General features: G+C 39.2%; 1 protein-coding gene and 1 long non-coding RNA gene across 2 annotated transcripts in view; one reads left to right on the top strand and one right to left on the bottom strand.

The window, feature by feature from the left end:
- The window catches only part of LOC128907445 (uncharacterized), a 40,329-nt gene extending 22,621 nt beyond the window's left edge, over window positions 1-17,708 (bottom strand). The window contains exons 1-4 of the mRNA XM_054196348.1: window positions 17,661-17,708; window positions 16,629-16,806; window positions 9,477-9,504; window positions 761-952 (exon numbers count right to left, since the gene is read on the bottom strand). Coding sequence (XP_054052323.1) covers window positions 761-784 — 24 coding nt within the window. The 5' untranslated portion in view covers window positions 785-952; window positions 9,477-9,504; window positions 16,629-16,806; window positions 17,661-17,708. The remainder of the gene's footprint in view (window positions 1-760; window positions 953-9,476; window positions 9,505-16,628; window positions 16,807-17,660) is intronic.
- LOC128907450 (uncharacterized) overlaps window positions 1-27,660 on the top strand; it is a 118,498-nt gene that overhangs the window by 37,891 nt on the left and 52,947 nt on the right. The window lies entirely within an intron of this gene.

Below are 27,660 nucleotides of genomic sequence, written 5' to 3'. Positions count from 1 at the left end.
TTTTTGTCACCTGTGTAGTAAAGGTGGGGGAGGGCATATTCCTGAAAACATGAGAACTACAGCTTTCCTGCTGACACATGGTTTGAAACTGAATTCTGGAATGACAGACAGAAGATTTTCAAACTATTTTTAAACTTAGCTGAGAAAAAAAAAATCATATGGAAAGAAAGAATCAAATGCATATAATTAAGTTTTCCAAGCTGTTCGTTACAGCTGTGTGAAAATACGGTTCTTCTCAGTTCAACAGCAGCTGTATGAGCTTTTCCTAGAACATTGCTACATTATAGATGGATGACTTTGAAGTGGCCTGATGCAAACAAAATGTATAGCAACCTTTTGATTTGCTCTGTGTTGTGCCACACGCCTTTCACTGGTGTAGTTGTTCTTTCTAGCACACTGGACTTAGGTAGAGCTTACTGGGTGTTTTGCCGACTGATAGCTCAGGACCAGAGAGGGGAATCTTCACTAATCGTTTGTGAATAAATTAACTGCTGCGTTCAGTATCGAACCAGAGCGGGATCTAGATCATACCTTAACATACAGTACTGGACTCTTGTCAGAAGCTTCCTTACCTTTTGTCTTCATAGAATCATAGAATGCGTTGGGTTGGAAGGGACCTTTAAAGGTCATCTAGTGCACTTTTCCCATGGATCTTAATGAATAAGTTTTATTGGTAGAAACCTGTCATTAACAAATTTAAATTTACATGGGCAACTATTCACAAAAGAAGCTCTGTTACCTGTGTAGGGAAGGACAATACCTGACAGAGCTTTTTGTCCAGCATTCCCAAGGATTTTGTCACAAGCAGAGGCTAACGAGCCAGATGAGGTTCTGACCTGTATTTCTGAGGTGTACTTCAGACCATCAGGGAGTGGAGGGACACTGTAGGAAAAAACACAACTTTGCAGTTATCACAGAAGATAGTTGAGGGTATTGGTTCAATCCAAGCAGACTGTGAAAAAAAACATGCGTCTTCAATTATCTTTATTTCTGTACTATATTCAGTTGCTTAAATCATATATTTCATGTTATGTATGCATGGAGACAGAAAGATTTTTGTATTTTCCATTATTTCCATTTAAAATTAAATTAAAATTTACTTGTTCTCTGGAAACATGCATGATAATATAAATAAAATGCAGCAGAATAGAGCGTGAGAAGTGAAAGTATCAAATTCTCATGAATAGATGAAACTCCTTGTTTCCCCCTCCCCAGTTCTTGTTTGGTTGATTCATTTCTTTTTCTTGGAAAAGAAATGTTTTCCATACAACATGCCCATGAATCTGATCAATGTATTCAGGTCACAGGAAATAGCAGAGAGAAAAAGACTGAAAGTGATTTCTTGACTAAAAGAGCTATTTCTCTACCACCTCTCCCCAGATATCTTGCCTTCAGCCCTTCCTAATTCAATTAGGAATAGTAGTAGGAATGTCTCAAATTACTGCAATTGCTGCAGCAAAAGGAGAGGAAGATGATATAAAAGTACATACCCCTGACCTATGTGGGACTTATCCAAAATAACTCAATTACATGTTATAAAAATAACTGTTACCTATAACTGTTACCTATACTAGCTATGGTGGTAGCTATGTGGGAAATGGCGTTTATAAAGCACCTTTGACCACTTCACCCGAACTCAGATCACTAATCCACCTGGTCTGGGACAATTTCCAACACTCCCAATCTGTCAACAGTTCCAAACAGCTGCCATTTCACACATAAAGCCAGTCTTTCAGACAAATGTTGTCTTCTTTCCCTAAAGATGTGGCATTATTCTTTTCTTTGCTCCTCCTCTCATAAATTCCTCTGATGTGATGGGGGATCAGTAACTGGTCCTTGAAAAGATGACTGAAGAAGTGGCAGATCCAGTAGCTGATAAACCATCCTAACCCCAGATGATAAAAGATTATTCACACTCATGATGTGGGACTCCAGATTCTAAAGAAATATGGGAATAATTTCTGCCTGGAAAAAAAAAAAAAAGAAAGAAAAAGGAAAAAGAGTGAAACATTATACTCAAACATGCAAAAAGGGTAGATAAAATCTACTTTTGACTTTTCCCCACCCGCGAGATTTTTGTTTATATGCTTATGAAAATTCTGTGGTGTGACATTCTATCTTTATTGTGACACTGCAGTCAGTGGAATTTAAATTAAACTTATATGTGAGGAAAAGTGATGACAGGGTACTGTTTCGGTGAGGAAGGGACAAGACATTCCATTGGATCCATTTGCTCCAAATTTCCACCCACATAATTTCCACAATTTTTAATACAGCCAGGATTATATCTTTGGGAGTCATCTGGGAGTAAAATAAGATCATCCATAGGTATGACGTATAAGCAGGTTGTGTGAACATGGACTTCCTTCTCAAAGCAGAAAGATTCATACCTATTGAACGCTGCTTCTCCCTAGCTTCTCCCTCCTTTGAAGAGGGAGAAAGCTCATTCAGCCTTTAAAATGGTACAGTTAGCTTTAGTACAGCTCTCTGCTGTCACTGCCAAACTGTGTGGAAGTAGCTAGTTCAAATGCTTCTGTATCATGGTACCCTGTACAACTCAGCCATGCCCTGTAACACAATGTTCAGAACAGTGGTTGACATATTATGGTTTTACATCTGCCTATAGCATGATCTTACAGAGGATAAATGTATGTACATGCAACAGAAGAGTTTAAACTCCTGTAGAGACTCAATAGCAAAAATTTAAGATTTTTTTCATTAAGCAGATTTTTATTTTCTTCCACTTGTCTGGCATTTTCCACTTGAGGTAGACTGGTTATCCAGTTGCAGAGAGAAAAAACAGCACTACCAAGCAAACTGTTCAAACTATGCTAAAAAGTTTTAAAATTATTTCCCCTGCATTCCTGAGAAACATTGTACTAGCAACTAAGTGATGGTTGGAAGTATAGTTCTATTTTGTATTAATTTATTTTTTTGTTACTTGAATCTTTAAGACACAAGTAAAATGATCATTCCCAATGAGTGCCAGCAACATTTTTATGTAACACCAGAAATACAGCTAGTTATAAAGGCAAATGCAGCAATAGCATATGTTAATATGCTATGCCACAAACTTAATCATACCAAATCTATATAAGTGGTGAATTTTGCGTCTGTGCCTCACATGGCATTGTATGTGGAACTCTTGTTGGAGCCAATCCTAACTACTTATCCAGTTGGTTCAGATGGAATTGCAAGTACTCATCACTACCAATGGTGTTTAATAAGGGCCTAAACCTACAGCCTTTGAAAGTGGAAGAATTCACTTTAAAAAAAAGAGTTATATAGAACTGGGCATTTATTATGTAAATCAATAATGTTGCAGATAAAGATCCTATAGCACTCAATAGAAAATACTCTACAGAGGTTTTGAACCACCCTGCAGAATTTAATACATAAAGCTATGGTTGGTGTATCGCATGCAGGAACCTTTAAAAAGAAACCATGCAAAGCATATATTCTATATCAAGTCCCTAAATATTTTATATTAGTTTGTATGGGACCTGATTAAGTGTTAATCTAAACAGGACAGTTACATTAATTCTATGTTCCATCAGGTTTTCCTCCCCAGGAGACTCTTTTTAGGAAGACAAATTTTTCATCATGAACTTTGCACTAAAGCAAACAAAAAAGACTTCAAGATTTCCCTGTAAACAATCTTTGCTCTTAAAGAGCGATAGGTGATATCGGTTATGCCCAAACCTAGTTTTTTAATAGAGCTGTTTAGAAAACTCACTCTGTGCAATCCAGATATTGTGCAAGTATACAACTTACCTAACTAGCTGTGGATAAGAAAACATGTTGTTTTGGGGTTTTTTTCTGAGCACCGTTGAATGGAGTTTTTCCTTTAACAAGACCCATTTTACTGTATTAAAAGGAAGAATTCATTATCAGTCAGTTAAGTAAGTTACTTTAGTCCTGAGATGTCCCAGTTTCAGAAAGGTTTGGTTTATGCTTAAAGCTTGGTAACTGGATAATCTGTCATGGAGTGGGAAACACATTAATTCACATGGGAGAGTGAAACCAGAAGCAGGGAAAATTTGTCAGTGCTTCTTAATACAACTGCTATGACAAAATAATAACTCTTTTTTAAAAATTCTTTTGGTGTTAAATTTGGTGCTGTAGCAGTTGCAGTGGAAATAGCCAAATTTCTACTGGCTAAAGTATCCAGGGACTTCATTTTCAGTATTTCAGGACTTCAAAAAGGCAGCAACAACTATTGTTATCTATATGGTGTGGCAAACTTGGCAGGAGTTGTTTTTTCATGATCGGAGTTGGTCGTTTAGAATTTGGAAGGAGCTTTATATCTAACAGTGTTCTGCGAAACATCCTAATACACGATTGATTTTTGAGAATTCAGCAGCACTCAGAAATAGTCCTGAAAACTTATTCTACTTCTAATCACAGAGCTGAGACTATGGCTGTTCCTAAGGAACTGGCCATTGGAATCTCTTATGTGTGTCTGATAACCCTACATTTCCCGAAAAAGGGAAGGGTGTAGAACAGTAAAGTATGACGATGGTAGCCCGAATGATCTGGAAGAAGGATTAGAATCAAAATGGAAATGGTTTTCCCTTAGAAGATTCCTAGCTGACAGGAATAAAGAGTTGAAGAAAACAGTAATCTGACACGATTTTTACACCTCTCTAAAAATATCAGCATAGTCATTGCGAAAACTTTATAATACCACAAACCCAAACAACCTAAGACCGCCTACTTGGATGCCCTTTTTAACCTCTGGATAGAACTGATGTATGCATGATAGATACTAACTATGGAAATATTTCACAAGGGGCAGAAAAGTAAGGTAAGGTTTTTCCATGGGGCTTATTGTTTTCAGGAACTAGCTTGGCTCTGTAAATAGCTCTGGTTCAAGTAAATGTAGAGGATGCTCTGCGGCTCTTTATCCCTGTGCCATATGTAACCTGGGGAGGCTGCTGACTGGGCTGACAGTGCTCCCACATGTGCCTCACAGGAAAAAAAAAAAAGACTCAAGGTACACAGCACAAGTCCTCATGTGAGAAAAGGCTTCCAAGGGGAAAAGGGGGCTCGGTGACTTTCCCACTCACTCCTCGGCTTCTGGAGTTGAGATTGTATCTTGGGACACAGTTTGGAAAAAGACACTTTGGGTTTCGGTCCTGCTGCACTACAAGCAGGTTAAGAGGGTGCCAGCACCTCAGAAGTGAGCAAACCCACATCTGCAGAGTCAGCAGAGGCATTATCTGGAACATTTTTGACATGGGGCCCCTTTTACTCTAGGCATGGATGGGATTATGAAGAGGACACGCTAATGTTTGCTAACCACAACAGAGCTGCCCTGTTTGACACCACACAAACTGATGAGACTGTAAAAATTCCTTGGGGGCTTTATGGAAAATAGATCCTTGTTTTAATTCTGTTCTATGATTAGTTACTGCTTCATACTTTTTTTTTTTACACCCTCAGGGGACACCCACTAATTTACCTCACAATTGTGTGCAGTTTATAAACCAGAATTTACTTTCTGTCAGCGCTGCAATACCTCAATGCTGTGTGAGAACTCAAGGCTTTATGTATTAGTGGTGCATACAGAAAGCCTATTTAGATTTACCATGGCTTGCGTTGTCAGATCTTTTTTTCCTAGCATTAGATCCACTGAAACATCTGTAAGCCTGCCCCGCTAAATAAAAGCGCCTGACTTTTAGAAGAGAATGAAAGCAGCTCTTGTAGATTCTGTGTTTATAGCATGTCATATGGTACAGCTTGGTCAGAATATTTTTGAAGTTAAATAGTGTTTAGAGAAGTTCCAAAACAAAAATCAATCCAAGAAAAAAATTCCAAATAAAAGATTTCTGGTTTGTAAAATGCTGTCAGCCCTGCTTCCCTTGAGTAAGGCCAACCTATGAAAAATGGCTTTGTCTGTGTAACTCTAACATAGGGGATTGATTTAATTTTCTTTTTCAGATGAAATAACTACACTCATACAGCCATGAAGGTATAGTGTTGCCTTATTTCAAGAACAATCAGACCCATTTGGGAAGGATAAATGTTTGCACCGCAACTTGTGGTTACACAAGGACACACACACCCCAGTCCCCTGTCCACAGAGGAAAATTCCCTGAGCACTGGATTACATACTGAAATACCTCTACATCCAAGGAGGCGACTTGAACATGTAGCTGCAGCCTTGTTCCAGGTGCGCCACATGTCAGCACAGGCTTTAGAAAGCCAAATATCTTCAGAGAGAGTACTTTGATCTTTCCGTTCCTCAAGTACAACACTAAGCTAAACTAAAAGCAAACATCCTAGTTTAGCGTGTTTTAGCAATCAGCCCAGGAATGTGATGTTCCCTGAGAGCGGATGTATAGCTTTCTCTTTCTGTTCCTTCTCTCATAAATTCATTCCCTTTTTAAGATGAATGTTATATGAATTAGTTTTTTAAGCTACAAATACCCAAACAGCCTTCTGATTAACCCCTGTGTAAGTACAGGACACACGACTTGTGTCCAAATTCCCCAGTCAGACCACAGCTCCCACAGGCTTCTGTGTCTCTCCTCTAGTGGGGATCTTGGGAATTTCCATTTGTCTGAGGAAGTGTTATTTGTCATGCATGTGACTGGCTCTACTTCACCTGAGTCTCATGATGGTGTTTTTAGAAGATAAGAACACAATTTTCCTTAAAATGACAAAGCAAATTTCTAGCTTCTGTGACTGCAAGAACAATTTTGAAAATATGGAATGCTTCTCTAAACTGCAGAATCCAGAAATCAAATACAATACTTTCCTCCTCTTTATGTTTCAGATTCTTAAGTTTTTTAGCCAGTTTCTTTCCTTAGTATTGCTTTTTTTTTTCCCCCATAGAGAATGTGGAGGTACAGGAATTAACTCAGGCTTTTCCTTACCTATTTTTTTATTCTTTGAGGCTGACAATGAGCTTTTGCTAACTTTCTGACTATAAGTGACATCAGGGTTATGCTGATCTCATTATAACTGAAATAAAGAGCAACTAGTCTCCAAACAGCAGCAGTTACCAACGCCTTCCCAAATGCAAGTTAAGGTCAGTGTGCCATGGTCTATCTGAACCAAAGAAAGATCCAAAGCAACTCCTTCCTGGTAGTGCTCATGGCAGTCCTAAAGAAAAGGCTGGGGTGAGACCCTCAGAGGAGAAGGAGACACAGCCTGACGGACACTCTGGGTAGTGTTTGGTGGATCGGAGGAACTTGCAGTGCATGTGTCAAGCCAACTGTTTTTCTCTCAGTTTTCCAAGAGGGGTGCAAGAGGCTTTCCTTTTCCTTCTTATAAACAGCCATGCAGCCTGAAGGTAAGGGTTTGATGCTGGACAACTGAGGCTGTGCATTTCTCGTTCAATTGTTAGCTCCTTGACTGTATAATTTTAGATGTGAGTAATTGTTTTTTTCCTCCTTTGTTTTCTTTTTTTTTTTTCTTTCTTTCTTGCATCAGTGGAAAAAAAATATCAGAAGTATGAGAATATTGGAGCAAGTGGAAAGAGTGAAAACAGCCGTTTTCCTGGAATATAATATTATGCCATGGGGGTCAGAAGCAGATGAAGCTAAACAATGACAAAAGAGAGTGCCTTTATACATACATTTCTTCTTGTTCCTTTTTGAGCCATAAAATATTTGAAGCTACTAATTTTACCATAAAAACAATTATTTTTCTACCCTCTGGGCAGCTGGATTAAGATTTAAGCTACTGTTGAATGATTGGTTTCTTTCTATTTCTTTTTTTTTTTTTTTTTTTTTTTTTTTAATTTTAGTGCTGTCAGTGTATTTAGTGCCCGTTTAAGTAAGGCTCGTGTTGCTCAAGAAAGATTGCAACAGACTTTGTTTGTGTTTTGTACACCCAAAAAACTACTGCTTGTAGCTAGCAAGAAGGATGTGAAGGACTGAGAAGGGAACTTGCTGCTGTGTGTTTAACCGTGCTATTTCCAAAAAACACGCTTCAAGAAAGTGTCATTTACACAGTTTACTAGGGACAAGAAATTCTAAACTTGAAAATGCTTCAAATAAAACAAGTCATCCTCAGAGAACCCACTGGGAATCGTTCATTTGAGCTCACCCAAGAAAAATTACTTTAAAGTTATTTACAATGCCACATTCTTGAATTACAAGTTCGAGATATTTCTTTAGCAAAAGCTTTTTTTTTCCTCTTTTTTTTTTTAAAACAAGGTTCCATTTTAAAATCACAGATTTTTTTTCTGAAGAAAAGAGTTCCTTACAAGTATAGCAAAGAAGTTAGATTTTTTTATGGAGGGAATAGGAATTAATGTGTCTGAAATACATATTCACTAGGCAAGTTTAGTTTTGTGTGAAGTGGTAGCTTTAAGAATCACCCCTGATCAATTGCAAAGGCAAATGAAATTAGCAGGCCTTCCCACATGTTTCAAATTAAATATATGATCAAGTGACCTGCTGGATCTGACAGGCTGTACTCTTCAGTAGATCCAGAAAAACGTTTTTAGCTGATTTTTTTTTTTCCCTGAGAATAAATGTAAAGCCTAGAGAACAGAACTCATTTCTGCTTTTACCTTATTGTTAATGAAAAAACCCAAATATTAACCAGATAAAAATGTTGTGTCTTTTTCTTCATTTTTTTGGGGCAGGAGGGGAGGGAGAGAAGGAGAGAGTGTGTGGAGGAAACAATTTTTCATTTAGAAATCTTCTTCCTTTGTAATTCTGACATATAAAAAAGCAGTACTTGAAGATTTAGCACTTTGAATCACGGGAACTTTTTGTCTAACTTTGTCAGACATGAAACGAAATTTTCCAGACTATTTGGTTCATCCAATTGTTTAGGTAACTCAAAATGGTTTTTTCTGCTTCAATTTTACAGAGTAGTCAGGAAATTTGTTGTTTTCTTTTGTCCAACATTCCTCTTTATCTGGAAAGTCTGGTTTTGAATATTAGGAACTTGATGCTATTTAACAGTGTTAGTAATTTAAACTTCTTCAATCTTTTTCAGGTAGTTCAGACTTTGAAAAAGCAAGCTTTTGCACTATTATAAATAAACTCCAGTTGACTCACCTTCTCCAACTTTAGTATCTGCCACTGAAATAAACATTACACAAAAGCATTATATTTTATTTACCTACCTATCTTCCAATACCATGAAAGAGACAATAGGTGCTGCTCTGAACTGCAGAGTAGTAACCAAATTCAACAGTAGCAAATTCTTCCCCTCAAAAAACAAGGTCATAAGCAATAATAAAGAATTTACATTATACTTCCTACAGATAATGTTCTTCCCTCACAAGCTGTTTGTGCCTGGCAAGATGCCCCAGTCACCAGCCCATGAAATTCACAGACACTCATTCCTGCTACCACCAAGTAACAGAACTGTTTTATTTTGGCTGAGAAGAGTGACTTTCCAGCTGGACAAAAGTCTGTAGCACTTTACATATACTGGAAGATGCCACGTAACAAAAAAAAAAGAAGCTACTGATACTTTGGCTTGGTACCCACAACTTACCAACTTACAGTAGCTTGTTTTGTTGTCTGTTGTAATCTGTGGAGAGAAACAAGAACACATGAGGTAACTCCCCTGGTGTTTTTGAGATGGGAATGAGAAATACTCCAGGATGAAAATGGCTCATGCAAAAACACTAGACCTGTGCTTTGTGACACAGGAGTGTGTTTGCTGATCGCCCCGTGTGTAACAACGGACGCACACCAGACCACCTAAACTGATACCCAGTGATCCTTGCCTTCCTCATTATTCAAATCAGCTGCTCCAGAAATGCATCTTTTCAACTTCTGCCTTAGACACAGGTCTCTTATTTTATATAAGGCCTGGTACAACACACTGAAGCCTACAATACTGCTTCATCTTTTTCAGCCTCCTGTGGTTTGTGAGACCTCATAGTCCCTTTCCATCTTTTTTACATGCTTCTTTTGTGCCCAGTTACTTACTCTGTGTAAGTTACTGATTTTATAGTCTTTACATTTACAAAGCAGCCAATTCTCAATCCTTCTCTCTTCATAAATCTGGAGCAGCTGCTGCTTTCCAGTCTCCAGGAAGGCTCATCCTGCTCCCAGAAATTCTCTGGTTTTCACCTAAAACCAGCAGGGCACCCATTCTAGGAGTAGTTCCATTTCTTCTCTGGCCAAGATGGTGAGACCCAGGCATGCCTCCCCACTGGGCAAAGGGGAAGTGTCTGTGCACTTCTGCTTCTAACCTTCTCCTCTCCTGGTATGTTGAGCACCCGCTCTACTGCTGGAGAATAGCTGGTAGTAAGGTTAAATAGTGGTTAGCAATGATGACACAATTACTGTGATGTTAGAGGCCATATGGAAATTACAGCTAAGGTCCACTCTCTGCCACTCAGGTCTCAATATTTTCATCCATTGTCATTTTGCTGACTATTTTTCTTTGGCCTCTTCCTCAAAATATACTTCTGTGACACTCCCATAAAACCACAAAAGAACGGTCAAGAAGGGCCAGAGAGAAGGAACTTGCCCCACCCCTGCATCAGGCCCTGTCAAAAGCCAGAAACTGTGGAGAGAAATCAGAGGAATGAATGGACTGATTGCTAAGTCCGAACCCTCAATTGACCTGCTTGCAACCTGTGGCTCATATGAGTATTTTGTTCATCTGTAGCCTATGCAATCTAACTCAATAGCAACTTCTTTGATACAGGGACCTCATTTACAGATGTGATTTTGGAAACCAATGATTCTCTAATTCACTTGGCTAGCTGAGGAGGATGTAAAAAAAAGCCTGTGATTTTTATGGAAGCCTGAGCATGTGCCTTCTGGAAATCAGACTCCTTTAAGAATTCATATTTTCCAGTCTCTCTGTCACTCTGGCAAGCTCCTGGACAGGTTGTGGAGTTTCTTTCAGGAGAAGTTTTTAAAACACAGTTAAGAGAAATACTTGTGAATGTCCTGGATATAATCAATTGCATTAGCGGTTTCCAGAGCAAGGCTTTTTTGTAAGATGATTGCAAGAACTTCCTCAGAAATCTCATCCTCAATTTCTTTACTGTTTTCCAAATTTTGCAGAATGTCTGCAAAGCATGAAAATTTTGTAGATAACAACTCAAAAACTAGACACCATAATTACAGAAGGCAAAAAGAAATTCTGGAAATGATGACCTCACTCATGAATCTGATACTAATCATCTGCAGTAATAAATAAAGTTCTGAGAAGAAAACAAAGTGATGGCTGAGAGATAGTTTAACAACAGCTACAAAAAAATGGTTTAACAACAGTAACAACCAATGAAAAAAAAAAAAAAATGAACCCCAAAAAAGGAAGTAGAGCTAAAACAATCTCTATTCAAAATCTGTTCCACAACAAGTCTCAGTGGAGCCTTTAGGACTGTGGTCCCTATATTTCAGTCAGCCACGTGTTTAATGAAAAATTTAGATCTGAAGATCCATGGAGTTCTTGACTGTTCTTAGCACACTGGCTTTTGTTCTTGCTTTCATGCTTTTACCCAGCACCTCAGTAGTTAGATCATCCCTTTGGGACTTGAAAAACCTGGTTTTTTTCCTTCCCTTTGTCCAACAGAATTCTGGCTAAAATTGTCTCTCCAAAAATTTCTGGAGGGTGCCTTGGGGAAATCTGCGTTGAGAGGAGCCTCTGAATATTTCTGTGGAAACTGTTCCATTTTGAATGAAATAATTAAATACTTGTTAAGCTGTTGGCTTTGAGGTTAGGGAACTTGCCTGGAAGGGGAGAGATGAATATTTCAGACTAGTCTGATTAATAGTTCAGTATTTTATGTTAAACTGAGCAGGGAATAGACCTCTAGCATTCTCCTTCCAAGTAAGCCTTACTTTAAAGCCCCATTTGCACATTTCTTTCCTTGGTTTTCTCCTATATGTGCCACCCCAACCTAGGTGACGGGTATGAATGCAGTATAACTCTAGGGAAAGCTGGAATTTTGTGCTGAACTTTTCCTGTTGCCTGGCTTCAGTGCCTCTCCAAGCACTATGTCAGACTTTGCAAAGCCTATTCTTATGTGCCCAGCTCTCCCCACACAGCCTTGGTGCCTAACCGGAGTTTAGTGAATCAGGGTATTTTTAAGTTCCTTCTGTGGATTTCACATCTAATTGATTATTTTCTTATTCTTTATGAAATTCATATTCAACTAAAACCAAATCTCTCTGCCAATCGTAGCAGGACATGGAAAGCATTTTGCTCTAGCAAAGTATGTATATGGATTGGAAGCTGTGAGATACCTTCTGCGGGACCTCATTTGGTCTAAAGTTAGGAACAAAAGTTGAAGTTTAGCTGCATATAATTCTTTGTCCTGTCGATGCACGTCAGTCACATTGTTTGAGGTGATTCAAATTCAGTATGTAAAAAAATGCATTAGCATTCTTTGTATGTTCTTTCATGGGGTTTCCCCGATTGCTGAAATAGTCTCCACACTACCATCTTCTGCAAGAATTTTTCCAGAGGCATGGAATTCAGATTGACTTTTTCTAGTAAAACTAAAAATTGTTTTTTCTTCTTGTTTTCCCCAAAGGCAGGGAACCAACTCTATCCTCAATGGGTGCACAATAAAAAAAAAATACTGAAGATTGTTTTCATGCTTTTTTTTTATCCCCACAGGTCTTGTAAGATGGTGGCTCCATCCTTCATCCTTTTGGGTTTTTTGAAATAATGTATATATATACCATTACATTGCAGTGGCTGACCCTGATGATATTAACTACTGTTGTTTTAGATAAAGATGTCATGATATGCAAAATCATTCAGTACTAGATATTCAAAGTATCTAAAAGATATGTGGGCTGCAAGAAATCTAAACAAAGTCTAAATAAAGTCTTCCTTTAACAGTTGTTGATATGGACAAGGCAAAAGGACCTTAGGTGTTAGCAAAATGTTGAAATTGTATACTCATCTGACTGAAATGTCCCTGTAGAGCTATTTTGAACTTCCTGGAAAAAAAGAGAGGATATGAGTATGAATTAACTTGTTACTTCGTTTGGCATCTCATGGGAATCTGATACCTGGGGAATATTCGTTATCCAGGCTGAAAACAATAATCCAGTCTCTTTCATCCAGTACTATCTAGTTTATAGTGTTGCTTCCAGGTTATGATGTTGCATTTAATTACAATGCAATAATAAATTACCTGTCATACAATAATTTTAATTGTCCTTCCCTGAAGCTGGTCTTCCTTGCAGCTGTGTAAAGCCAAATAGCTTGAGCAATTTGACTCTTGTCCTTGGATATCTGGGAAGTTTCTGTTTACCAAGAGTTTCAGTTCCCCCTCAAAGAAAGGCGCTGAATTTCTTGGGTCAAAACAACAATAATTATATCATCATTGTGGTCCCCATGGGGGATATCTCTAGGATGCCACAAAGCTGAGAAATAAAGAACTTTGACTGAGAATGAAAGTGATGACTCGCAACAGATTATGCCGCGTTGTCTGTGTTACCCTGTTTACAAACATTTTTCAAAATTTGCTAAGAAAGCAAACCAAATAATGTTTTAGTGGTGCTCATACTGCGAAAACCAAGGAGCCAAATTACTTTCCATCTTCAGAACTGAGAAAAAAAATAAATCCAAAGAAGCAGGTCTAAGGACTCTAATATTCAAACCCTCCTTTTCCTTCTTTACCATTTCCTCCGTGATTCTTCCAGCTCCCACTGTCTGGTACTGGTTAACCAGTACTTTGCAGAAGTCTGATCTTAGATCTTAGACCTGTGCATTGCTAGCAGTTAAAGACTGATTTCCAGAGAAAGGGATGGTCTTCATTTCACCTGGGGAAGAATGTAGTAATGGCTAAAATTCGTCTAGTTTATTAATAACATTGTGACTCTCACATGAGCCACTAATTAATTGGAAGATTCACAACAAAGAATAAAGAGGTGGTAGATGAGGAGGATGGTTGCAAGACCCAGAATAGGATTACTATGTGTGTCATTGCTATCGAGCTAAAGCCAACTAGACCTTAACATATGCCCAACTGCATTAAAAAATTATCCTTTCTGAATGGGAAAAGTTCACTATAGACAGAAACCAAGAAAAACACAGCCACTTATTAGGTTAAAGTGTCTTTAGATTTTTGACTGCTGCAGGAGAAATGGTCCAGCAGGTTTGGAAGTGTATGTTGAATGCATTGAACTAAGTAGTTACAGAACAAAGCATTGTCTAAAAAATTGCTGAAGCATATGACAGGAATATTTGGCCACATCGCTTTTTTTCATACCATGTTTAAGTGAACACTGAATCTTGGAACAAACCCAGTCAACTGAGAGCAAGGAGTTTCACAGCAGTATTCCAATCACCAATCTGTTTCATCTTTTCTTTTTTTCTCTTTTTTTAAGATCAGGACATTTCTGTCTGCAAGTTGACCCATTCCTTAAGCATATATACATATACATGTCACTTAAGGATTTAACAGTCAGAGACACTTAGAGACTGTCCAGATCTTTCTTTGACAGTTCAAGAGACAACTCCAAGAGGCTGAAATACTACCGGGATTTTAAATAGCGTGTGCAAAGAGTCTCCATTTCTTTAGCTAGTTAAAGTGGTTTGTTTCTACAATTTCATATGCATTAAAAATAAATGTATAGCAAGTAATATGTTAAAGTAACTTTCTGTTATACTGGTGGCATCATCTCCAAAACAGTTGTATGTCTTAATGACATTCCATTTATTTAACTGCTTTTCTCATTAAAAACACTGCCCTGGTGGTACTGGTTGCTCAATGTTTGACTCTAGATTATACAGATCTGCCTGTTCTGAAGAGGCAAAAACCCGGGGCAGAGCAGCAGCCCCAGAGAAGGGAAGTTCCCTGCTAAGAGTTTATCAGGTTGAGGAACAATGTGCATTGCCCGATGCACTTATTAGCCAGGAAGTTACTCATCACTGTTAGTTATTTTTACTGAAAATACTAAAATAATTTCCAGTACTTCATCCAAGAAACTGTGTCCTTCAACTAACAGTGGGTCCAGAGTTATTAAAATGGCCACGCATGATTCTGCACATAGAGGGTTTTTTTTTAAATTAAATTAAACACAAAAGCGATGAGGTGTTTTTCATTTCATTTCATTTCATTTCATTTCATTTCATTTCATTTTGCTGGAAAGCAGATTTTACCAGTGCCCTGAATGGGTTTATTACAACACAGTCCAGATCTATGCACTTTGAGACCCTAAGTCCTTGTTCTTTTCTCTCTTCATAAAGCTGGCGTAACTGAGGTTTTGTACTCTGAGGGCCGGCCCCTGAGCTAAGAATGAGTCGATAAAATGTTATAGATTTTTCTTATACTCTAAATATGACTATGAGAAAGCTGTTTGCGTTTCAGCTCTCCTCTAGCCAAAATTTGGATTTTGCTTGCAATGAAGATCTTAGGCACGAACAAAAATCAGCACCTCACATTGTGCAAAGCCTTTCAGGTCACTCTTCCTGGCTTGTGCCACAGGATGGTGAGGATGTGAAGGCCCTGTGGTGCTCAGGAGCTCTCTGAAAGCCTGCAGTGATGGTGCAGATGAAGAGCTCCCAGGAGGAGGGCCTTTAGGAGTGGTTTAGGAGCACAGCATAGACCCAGCCATAATGCTCCAAGAGGGGCTGTCAGGTGGAAATGCCCCCCCCGGCCACACATGCAAGGTTTTATCTGTGAAAGGTCTCATATGCTCTTAATTTCCAATCAGTATCCAGTTGCCCTGAGGCTCAGTGGGGAGAAGAGCTGCTGCCAGCCCCCCAGAGCACTCTGAGCATGTCAGAATGGCACCCCTACTCTCTGGGTCCCTCCTGCGCTTTGCAATATGTGCATCCCGAGGATAGTGCGCTCAACAGAGCACGTCCACCCGCAGACCACACACTGTCTGTCCTGTTTCTTGTATTCTTGCTTCAGGAGGTTCCACTGTGTTGCACAAGACCAGATGCTATGTGACACAAAATCATAACTTCACACACTCTCTGTGATGCTGATACAAGGAAATCCAAGGAGCTGATCAAGAAATGGAGACTATAGATTAATGCCTCATTTTATGACTGTATTCTGTTCATGGACCACTCCGTGCAAAGATCAGAGTTAAAATATGGTTCAACAGGTTGCCATTCAGTCTCAGTGATCTGTGGACCAGGAAGACAGGAATAACACACTGAGATTGGAGCGGTATAATAATACAAACACTTCAGTGATGTACCAGGTGTTGCCTGAAGGCACCAGCTTTCAGAAGAGACCTTCAGCACTTTATCTGAGCTCTAGTGTTTTGTAGATAAATGATCACACTGCACTTTTGAAAAGAGCACAGGGACAACCCCAGGTTTCTAACTAACATTCTATTTCTTAACACGTAATATAACATGCAGGGCTGTTACTGACTGAAGCTTGGCTGTTAATGTTTGCCTACCTAGTCACTGCACTTACCAGCACCTAATTCATCTGAAAGCAGTTCTTTAGGATTTTGAGAGAGATGTTAAATAAAACTGAATTACATTTTTCCATTCTGTCTCACATATAAATCTCTATAAACATAAACCGATCCTGCGTGTGAAGTTTAAACACAAGCTTTGCCTCTGAGTAGTTTTAAATGAGAGGTTTTCACATCCTTATTTAGATGCAGTATCATTTCTGCCTTCGGTGTTAATAGCATACTCAAAGGGACTGGAAGTTTTGCAAAAAATTACAGCCCTGTATCTGAATAAGTAATGCAACCCACAGGTGCGCCTCTTTTGCAGCACTTCCCTGAATGCGTGCGTCTGTGTGTAAAGCAAAGGCCACGCTGGCAGCAGAGCTTTCCATGCTAGCATTTCCAGACCCATTTGTTATCATCAGACACAAATGTCACTTCTTCAAGCAGCAGTGGTTTAATTCCTCTGGAGCCTGTAGGCTGTTCCCTGCAGAATGCAATCTCGCGTTAGGACTTAATTATTTTAAGAGTTTGGAGAACAAAAAGATCTTGACAGCAAGATAAGTATGAGCTCAGGGAACCAGGGGTCCCAGTCCAAGTCACTTTCCTCTGCCGATTATGGTTCCTATGTATTATCTGTATTATCTTTGTTAATATCTGACAGAATCTTCGAATGCAAAAACAAATAAAGAGGTCTATGTGCTGAGTTAGAAGTTTGCTGGGAAAATTAATATAAATTAACAAGGCCACCAAATGCCTGTGTAAAACTGCAGTAATATACAGCAAGGAATAAGGCATGGTGTTTTGAGAATGAGATGTGTTTTCCATTTACCCAACCATTTGTCATAGGGATGATTTCATTTTAGTATGCTGTCTTCCCTACCCAGACCTTTCATTCTCCTGAACAAAAATCTAAGTCATGTAAATCACATGCATATGCATAATGTACAGAATGGTCATCAACTGCAAATCTAGCTTGTGCCAAATTTTGTGTATCAGTTGATTTTAAATTTTTTTTTTTAATATTGCATACATTTTTTCCTAATCGAAAAAAATAAAAACACCCCACCCAGCTAATGAAGACAAACATTCACTATTGATATAGAACATCAGAGAAGCTCAGAGTTTTCAATGTGAGAATATATTGGCCCGAGAGTATCACTACTCAATTATTATTTGTTTCCAAAAATTGCAAGCAATAGAGCTGGGCAGAAAATAATGCCCAATGCACCTGCAGTCTGTCTGAGATTATTTTTGGTAGTTGTATCAAGTTTTGGAATTTTTTACAAATAAAAAATAAAACAATATACAATAAGAGAATAAACAATAAGAGAAACTTACTATGTTTGTTGATTTTCCTGGAAAACAGGATATATTCTTAGATTATTAAATAAAAACAAGAAATATAAAAACGTTATAAGATATAATGGCTTATTTCAGTGTACAAATAGGTAGAAATACCTGAGAAATTGCTTGTAAATATTGCTAACTGTTCAGCACAGTGACTTGCTATGTGAGAAATGTTCAAAGTAACAAAATTCTTAAAGAGATCAAAAAAGAACAAAGAGATTCTGTAGAAACAATGGACCAAATATATCTTAAGGATAACCCCACTGAGATCAGTGGAATTGCACTAGGGATATATTTGGCCCAGTGACTCCAGAAGTGATGTTAATGAGGACCCTTAACACTACTGCTAGAGAAATCTCTATTTAAATCATGCTGTGGCAGTTCATGTGAAAAAGTAAACGGGACCTTCGCACGAACTGCACAGCATGTGAGTGTGAATCAACAGGCTATAATAAATTGGTTTGGTTTCCTTCTCCCAGACTTAAGCAAATGTATTATATTGTAGCATTGGAGATGTGATAATGAAGGTTAAGTCATTATTCCATTATGTTCAAAAAAGCCTGATTGTCTTCAAAAAAGGCCTGATGTTGAAAAATATTTCTCAGTTACAAAAAAGAGAATCTGTAGATTAAATTTCATGAGTGATAAATCCCTACTAAAAATCCCTTGTTTGTCTAAAACTTGATATGGCAGATGTCAATAAGCTATGGATAAGGAAATGTTTTGTAAAATAAAGGCCTAATTTTTTTTGAAAGGAAAGCAAACCTGAATAGGTTTCTAACAAAATTTTACTTTCTAAGAGAAAGAAGCAATGATTTAAAAAGCATCAAGGAATGTAGTATCTAACATCCTATGACATGATATATCCTGAAACTACTTAAAAACATAGAACTTGAGCTACCAGAGGAAGGAATAACCTTTTCAATTTAAACTGCTGATTGTAAAAAAACCCCAAGAGACTGAGATGCAGAAAGCTGAGGTGGGCAGCATCCCTGAGATGGGTGGTAGTGGTGGAGTCAGGACCTCGTCGCACCCACTGACGTGAGGGACAGGATCCAGCAACATTATCCACACCCTAGGTCGCCTGCACAAAGTATGACTGATCCTGCAAGCTTTTTTTCTGTTTGTGGACTCTTAGGCTTCAATCTCCACCAAAGAGCAAAATCTTGTTTCCTAATCTAGTGTCTGCTTGCAGTGAAGTGTTCAAACTTTGTAAAAGAAACCCCAAAACCAAAAAACCCAACAGTCTGTGGGCATGTGAAAGAGATGTAGTGCCTGTTCACTTGGCTGAACTCACTGCACTGGACTCGGTGACCCCAGACGTCACTTCCAGTTCTCTAGCCCAATGAACTGTGACTTCATTCCAGAGATCATTGAAAAAGAAATGCAACATTTCACAGATTTCATCTAGCACATTCAAAATGATCATGTCCTGACATTTCAACTGTTGAAAAGAGCCAGAATTTACTACCTCACATGAAAAAGACCAGAAGGGTAAAACACATAACGAAGTAAAGCCATGGTATGAGATAGATGAAATAATTTTGACAAAATAAGACAAGACTCAAGTCTCATCTGAACTTCAAATTGAAACTGAATTAAACCTCTCATTGAAGGAAGATAAAAAGTTAGTCAATTTATTTGTCTTACCGTTCTCTTTTTTTACTTAAGAGAATGCTACTGAAGTGCTGGCTGAGATTTTGGGGAGAGCAGTTCCTGCTGCTGATACAGATTCCTGAGCTGTGCTGAGCCGGGCACTCAACCTCTCTTGCCTCACCTCCCAGTCACAGTCTGGTGTTCCTCCTCCCTCTCCTTGCTGTCTGATGTGTGTACTTTAAACACAAAATTTAGAACAAGAACTACCTTTTATTATGTGATTACACAGCGCCTGAGGTCCTTCTTTCAGCCATTGCGTCCAATGTGTTGCAGTACAAATGATGTTGATGAAAATATTTTTCTCTCCGTGTCCCCCAGTGTCACCTAGATGGATAAATATTTTTTATATAGTCTTCATGTGCTGTCTCTTTGGTTTAACATTCCGAATATAACTCATTTGAATTCAAAAAGCACTAGGAGAAGAGACAGAAATGTTGCATGCAATTTTGCCTGCACTGAATGAACTCTGTGGTGTTACCATGTCTTCATTCAAAGACAGAAGCAAGCAAAGGCATTGACTACATTTTAATCCAGACTTCATGGTAAGAAATTATCACATTGCTATGTGTCATTTCCTTCTATATTGTTGCAATAATGCTCTGGACTTTTGCATGAATCCTTTGGGTTACAAATGTCCCACAAGATATAATGGAAAATATTTTCATAGAAGAAAATGTTAAACAACCCAGCATGATCCCAATCCTCATCATTTGTTCTAGGATTATTCAGAAATGTTAATCTCTCTATCTGGATTTCATAAATAGCTCGAACACCCCAAATTTAGCATAAAAATAGCATGTTTGATGGAAACTGTCTTTTGGGTCCTTTAACTGCTGTTTCTAAATTGGCTATTTTGGTCCTGTTTTCTGTTGTCATGTATGGCGCAGAAAGGAGTTGGCAAACCACCTTAGCTATTCCTACAAGTGTTCATTTGTGAAACAGTCTTTAACCAAAACCAACAACCTTTACCACAGCTCAGGCTATTAGGAAAAGTGAGATCTTGAAAACCTGTCATTAATAGATTTCTTCAAAGGAAGAAAATACTAGTTCAAGCTTCTCAGTCTTTTCACTGGGGCTTAAAGGATCTCTTCGTCTTTCCGTTCCACTGCCAGTGTCCCATTTTGTCTCCCACCTCTCAGGCTCTTATCATACCTTCTCTTCTTATCTCATTCGACAGATACTAATCTGGTCAACAGATGTAAGAAGTGGCACAATAATGTCACGAAGCTTTCGAGTTAGTAGATTCATTATTGTTAAGCAAAGTTATTCATATTGCAGGAGGGAAGCAAATCCCAGTAAATGCATAATAACTAAGAGAACTTACACTTTTCCCAGGCTCCTCAGACTGGGAAGAAGTAAAGAACAAGGCGAGCAAACTACCCAGCACTCTTAACGGATGTTAGAATATTATAATCACATCTACTTCTGCTCTCTCTTCCCGAATAAAAAATATCTAAACGCAGAGGCAGAATAAAGCCGGGTACAGACACTGAGGCTAGATTTTAGAAGAAATTAAGTGATATTTTGCACCCCCCATCAGTATCTTTAGGAGTAAAAACAAAACATGCATGAAAATGAGTCTGAAAAGCAGCCTGAATAACACTATAAAAAAAAAATGCAGTGCTTGAGGCATTGCTGAAACTGGGCAGATAGGGTACAGAAGATCCATTCTACTTAGAATTTTGAATGAGCAAAAAGATGATCTAATAGCACTCATTACATACTCACATGATATAAATATACCAGTCACTTGTATTTTCCAGAGTCCTACAAAAAAAGGGCAAGAAATATCATTGAAGGCCACCTAGAACAAATAGTTAAAAAACTAATGTTAAAGAGGGGGAAAAAAAAGCAGAAAGTGTGAAAGAAAAAAAATATCTGATTTGAGGATCTTCCATAATTAGCATGCCCAATGTGACACAGTGTTGTCTCTGCTTGCCTGTGAAGTATTTATAGACAGGTTTTTTGCAGTTGTGCGGAACAATTTTTGAATGTTACCACAATCTGAATCCGAGTAGCTATTACAATAACAAAACATTGTGAACCATTCTGTAATTATCTTCTAGCCTGCTAATTGTAACTGTGTTAATCATTTAAATTGTTTGCTACATTTGCATGCTTTATGCAGCTGTATTTAAAAATCTTCCCATCACCCTGGCAAGGTACACTGCTGAGTTTATGTCATGTCAGTCACTATATGGTTAAATACTAATTTGAAAATGTATAAAAACATGACTGTAAAGTGAGTAGGTCAGTCAGAATCATTCACGGAACTACAGGAAATATGTTAAGGCAATAAGATATAGTTTTTCTCTAAAATTTAGGAAGAGAAGTATATAAATCACTGTGTCATAGCATCTAAAAGATTACAAAACCATCTCAGGTGTAACAGCAGGCTGCAGGGCAATATTTATTGCTAATTCTAATTATTGTTATTATGGGTATTCAACTTTGGTATTTTTATTTCCTTAGAACCACTGCCCCAAATGATTCAAATTACAAATTTATGTTCTTATATAATAATTCACCTTACTGCTATTATTTGGATGTCATCTCTCATTCTTGGTCACTTCTTCAGGTTATAGGTAGTTATGGGCAAATTAGTCCTCACCATTACAAGAGTTTTCCCTATTCGGGTGAAAAAGTACACTGAAATAGATTCAGTTTTTACTGTAGTAACATCGAGGAGAATACTTTAATTTCAGTTTCTGCTACATTCTAGGCTATATTTTGTGTAATTTTTGTTTCTCAGTGGGGCATTCAGTGATGTTGCTCTGAAGCTTCACTTACAAAAGAAGAAACAGGTTTTAACTTCAGGAGACCCACCAGAACACTACAATACCCTGTCAAATTAGAGAGCAGCATCCATAAAAGGAAAAGATAGAGTTGATAAAGGAGAAAAAAAGCAGGAACCCCAACCCAGAATGGGATACAAGTTGATCTATTCTGCCAATATTGCAAGGAAAGTGAATAAAGGAAAAATTAGAAAAAAAATATTGCCTTGCTTATCGCAAAATGATTGAGGTTGGAAGGCACCTCTGGAAATCATCTACTACAACTTCCTGCTAAAAGCAAAGCCAACAAGAGCAGGTTGCTCAGGATCTTGTCCAGTTGAGTTTTGAATATCTCCAGGGACAGAGACTCCACCATCTCACTGGGCAACTTGTTCCAGTGCTGATCACCCTTGTAGTAAAAATGTTTTTTCTTACATTTTTCGTAATGGCGTCTCCTGTGTTTCAATTTGTGCCCATCACCTCTTGTCCTTTCAATGGATACCACTGAGAAAGGCTTGACTCCGTCTTCTTTACACCCTTCCTTTGGGTATTTGTACACATTGATGAGATTCCCACCCCGAGCCTTCTTTTTTTCTCTTCTCCAGGCTCAAAAGTTCCACCTCTCCCAGCCTCTCCTCACGTGTCAGATGCGCCAGTCCCTTAATCATCTTTGTCTCCCTTCAATGGACTATCTATAAAGATTTTCTACACAAATACACATTGTTTATGCATATTACCTACATTTATAAATATATTGCATACATTTTAAAAAATACCACGCTCTCCCTATAGAGGGAATGCTCTAGGGAATGCTAGAATTAGATAGATTAGATAGAAATAGATATGCTTGCACTATATTAATTCAGTCCACGTGGTGTATCTATTAAGATTTTTAACCTCTTTTGGGAGGGAGGGGGCCACAAACGTTCAGAGCATCCCTATGATGCAAGGTAGCATCTCTATGCCTGTTTTACAGACAGCCTCTGGCCTGAATTTTTAGAGAATTTTGCATTTAATTGCACTTTAAATGCCCCCACTGACTTTGGATGCAGCTGCCAGTGCTCAGCACATTTGAAAATCCAGGCTTCTAGGGCTGCAGACTGGCTTGTCCAACACAATTAGCTTAATCATAAAGCACAATGTTTTTATCTAGTGAGATAACAGTTTGGAACAAGGGAAAATCCTATTCAGTGGAATCTTTGTGGTTACAGCTCCCCCAAATAACTGTCCTTTCCACACTCCTTCATTTCTTAACCACTGTATGAGATATACAGCTTGCAGTAATGAAACATGAAATGCATGTATTTTACTGAGCAAATATCTCACTTGAAATGTGAGGTCTTCAGTTTGAAAATAAACATGATTCAGGGCTCAGCTGTGGAAGTGTATTTGTTGCTCCGACAGCCAGGTCCCACTCTCCTTGCTCAGTCAGCTCTTTTTCACAGCGTTAGCCTGATCTTACACTTTCCCTGTGACAAGTTTCCAGAAGTAAAGTGTGAAAAGGCAGATCACTTTCCACTACCCACAGGAAACGAAATGACCCTTCTGTTGTCAGTTGGATGATACATGAGCTGTATCCCATGCAGAAGCCAAAGCTAGTACGGACTTGTTCTCATTAAACAGAGCTAAATATTGGAAGCACATTTAAACTGCAGCGTAGGAGCTGCATAGGCTCTAGCTGAACTTCCAGAATTAATTCTGTTGGCTTTAAGCTATTCAGCCTTAAGGTTGAGGCGCTGGATGATGCCGCTACAGGCATCTAATTCATAAAAAGAGAAGAGGGGGTTGAGGCTAAAGTAGCCATAAACTACACTTGCTTTTTCCTAATCTTGAGGCACCTCAGGGTTTTATCGGCCTAATGTAACAGCTCTAGAGAGTAGTTTACATTATGGGCAGCCTTATCCCAGCTGCCCATTTTCATGAAGCCTTATCCCTTCCTGTCTATTCGGAAAGTCCCCAGTCTATCGCACCGCTTTGCACCCCCCTGCCTCCGCCGCCCCGGGGCAACCTGCAGATCTCTGGCCACACGTAGCTGCAGCCTGTTTGTCCATCCCTGTCTCCTGAAGAGCAGTTCAGGGGGCAGAAATCCACCCTGTGAGGCTCAGGACCTGTTGGTTGAGACGCTGTGTCTTTCCTCGCTGTCACAGCTGAAATCCAGACCAAAGTAATGCATCCAGAAACCTTTCCGGAGTGGGGACGAGAGGAAGGGGAAAGTCGTTTTCATGTTGCTCCATGGATGGCCTGCCTCAGACAGTCTTTCTCTGACTTCTCAGGCACACGGCAAAGGCTGCCCCTGTCCTCATCCGTGCATTCCCTGCGCTGCTTTGCTCAAGTTATGCCTAGGGATGGTATATTAATAGGTTGCCCCTCTGTGTACGTTTAATTTTTGAGGCTGCTGACCCGAACATGATATGAGCACTGACGGACACCGTAATTGTATAAACCGGGGGGGGGGGGGGGGATTAAATAATGGTAACAAAACCAATTGTCAAGAATAATAAGATTTTCCTTTTAGTGGAATAATAGTGTCATTAATTATTAAAGAAGAAAAAATAACAACAAATCGTCGAGGCTAAAAGTAAATGAGCCCGGAGACTGCAATTCCTTCTTATATAGGAGTGCCCTCTGCAGTCTAGTTCCTGGGGAGCGATGCTGTGCCAGCTCACGCAGTGCTTGTGCCAGGGGAAATCAGGAATAACTTGGTCAAAGCCAGCGCAGCAGATCGGGACGTGGGGCCATAATGAACACCTGGAGTATGGGATTCACAGTGCTAATACGCCATTCCCTAGGCTAAATCCTAACCCCTTTTCTCTGACCAACAAGCTGAAAGACCTGTGCACACTTCAGTGGCGCTTTTTCGGATCTAAGTGTTGCAGCTGAGAAGTAACAACTTTTATCGTTGCTGCTTAGACATGGGGCATTTTACTCTGTGTTTGAAAGCTTAGCAGAAGCTGTAAAGTGATCTTCAGGAATGTTCTTCAAAGGGGACATTGTCTGTGTCCTTTCAAGATTTTAAGCTCTAAAGCTGGTCACATGCTGCTGTAATATTTTAATGTCATTCCTAGCTGGCAGGTAGCAACTTGCTTTTCATCAGTGCCTTATGTAAGTAACCCAAGCGTTAAGATGTGACCTCATTTATAAACACACATGTTCCTTTATCAACTGCAAACTTCACAGGAGCACCATTTCTGCTTTTATGATGCTTCACAAAAATTACTATTTTTAATTTAAAAAAGAAAAAAGTGTGTGGAAAAGAATATTTAATTTTGGAGGGGGAAAAACTCTAAGCCTCGAAAAGTTTATACCGCCTCCAATTACTTTTCATGCTTGACTATGTGGCAGGGAATACTTCATTATAGCAGGTCACCAACTTTGACATCTCTAACCTCACAATAATAGTCCTTTTTGTAATGTACCAAAATTGAAAATCAGTTTAGTTTATGTTCTCACTAGGTTCATGGCTCCAGTGCCTAATATATTGCTGACTTGTATGCCAGCATTACTCCCTAGTGAGGAATATTAAATAGCCACAGCATATATTAGAAGGGGTGAAAAGGTCCAACTCGAGTCTGCTGTATAGTTCACATTCGTTAGTGCTTTAAAAACTCAATAAGTTGCATAATGTTTCCACTTACCCGTGAAATTGTGGTATGATTCATATCATAGGCATCTTTAAATGATTTGTAGTCCACTATTTAAGTACGTATTCCACATAAATAAATACTTCCTGGGTTTGTATACACGACTTGTGCTAGTCAGTATCATAAAAGAGGCACAATAGTGCCTGACCTTTATTACTATGGCAAGAAGTTCATACATCTAATGAAAAAAACCCAAATGGCCAACAGGAATGGCGTAATACAAAGCACCTCTGTTTGGAAAAGGCATTTTTGGAGCTTATCGAAATGTGAATGCTATCTCCCTCCATCGAAAACTTCAGTTCTTTCCACTCCCAGTATTCTCTGTGCCTTCTAAAAAGTTCATGGACTCTGTTGTTAAAATTAACGCTAGTACATGGGATGCAGTGTTTGACTGCTCCTAGCTGGCTTGCTCCTTGATGCTGCTAGTTCCCTAGCTCTGTTTGGGAAACAAATTGGACTAGAGCCCTGTCTCGCTGGGGGACTTACTTTACCAGTAAGCATACCTGCCTTTATTAGGATATTTATTTTTTTTTAATATGGAGCAATTTTGCAAAAGAGAAGATATTTATAGCTTTCTGGAATCTGAAGGATGACAGTAGTTCAGAAAAAAACCCTGTTCTTTTCCCCACCATGATATGGCTCCAACGTGTGGTAAATTATTTGCAAGAAAGCTGAGGATGCTGAGTTGACAAGAATAAAAGAAAAGCTGCAGCAGACGCAACAATAGATGGGCTCAGTCAACAGTCTTCTAAAACAATCTGGCCTGTAGCTGTGGGCTGTTCCTGAGGAGTCCTTTGGGAATCACTTTTTCTTCCTGTCAAACTTTTGGGAGTGCTAAATGAAGTTTCACTGAACTATCATCAGTCAGAGAATCCAGTAGCTACCATGTTCTCCTCTCAGGACTTTAACTGACTTTCTGGAGCAAAGCGTGTCCTTAACACACTCCTTGTTGCGTGTTTGTGCAATCATAGCCACTGCTGGCAAACCTGTAGGTGCACCTAGCCCACAACTATAAAATATGAAAGATGGCATGGAGCACAGTGAAGTGTGAACGCCAGCTCTTTTATCAAGAGGTACAAGACACAGAATTGTCCAATACCAGGCCCTTGCAAAACACGATTCAGATTCACCATCTTGGCATACATGCATTTGTGATGGATGCTACCGTTACACCATGGGTGTGTGTGAATTCTCCGTGTAGACCCAAGTGATAGAGCACCACTGCTGTGATGGCACCTGTAGCACAAGCCATGTGGCTCCACGTCGCACTGCTCTGTGTAACAGCCAGCGAAGGTCCTCTGAGGGCTGTCTATAGGCAGACTGAGGGCCTACACCGGGGCGTTTTTGCCTTCTGCAGAGCACAGGTGGGGCATTTCAAGGCAGCGTTGGTGCCTGGTGGACCTCCTGGCCCTGCCGGCCAAGCACCAGACAAGGTCTGCTGTTCCCACTGCACCAGTGTGTGAAGGAAAGTCTGTGCTGGGTGGGAGCTGCTGGCTGCTGGGGATGTCCGACCACCTGCAGAATGGGGAGAGAGCTGCAGAAGGGGATGAAGGAAAGGACCCTGCCTTCACCTCTAAGTTTCCCCCCCTCCAGCCCCAAATCATTGACGATTCCTTACCCAGACTGCTCAACAGCAGCGGTTTTATCATGCTTTTAGTATCAATACACTGTACAATTCATGTGGTATTTTTCATCCCTAATGTGGGTGTGATTAGTTCTTTTAAAGTCATTGCGACTCTTAGCATAAGTGAAAACACTAACTATCAGATCACAACCTTTTAATTAGCAGTAAGTTGTTATAAGCTTGGTAAAGGAATTACTAAGTGAAATTGTAAAAGCTGATTTATATGAGTCAGATGAGACAGTGATCACAACAGACTGTTGGCCTCAATGCCTACGAATCTGTAGGAGTCCCAACTA

This window comes from Rissa tridactyla, chromosome 3, assembly GCF_028500815.1.
Source record: "Rissa tridactyla isolate bRisTri1 chromosome 3, bRisTri1.patW.cur.20221130, whole genome shotgun sequence".
Classification (NCBI taxonomy): domain Eukaryota; kingdom Metazoa; phylum Chordata; class Aves; order Charadriiformes; family Laridae; genus Rissa; species Rissa tridactyla.
Note: the sequence above shows the minus strand (reverse complement) of the source record. Positions and strands in the feature narration are given on the sequence as shown.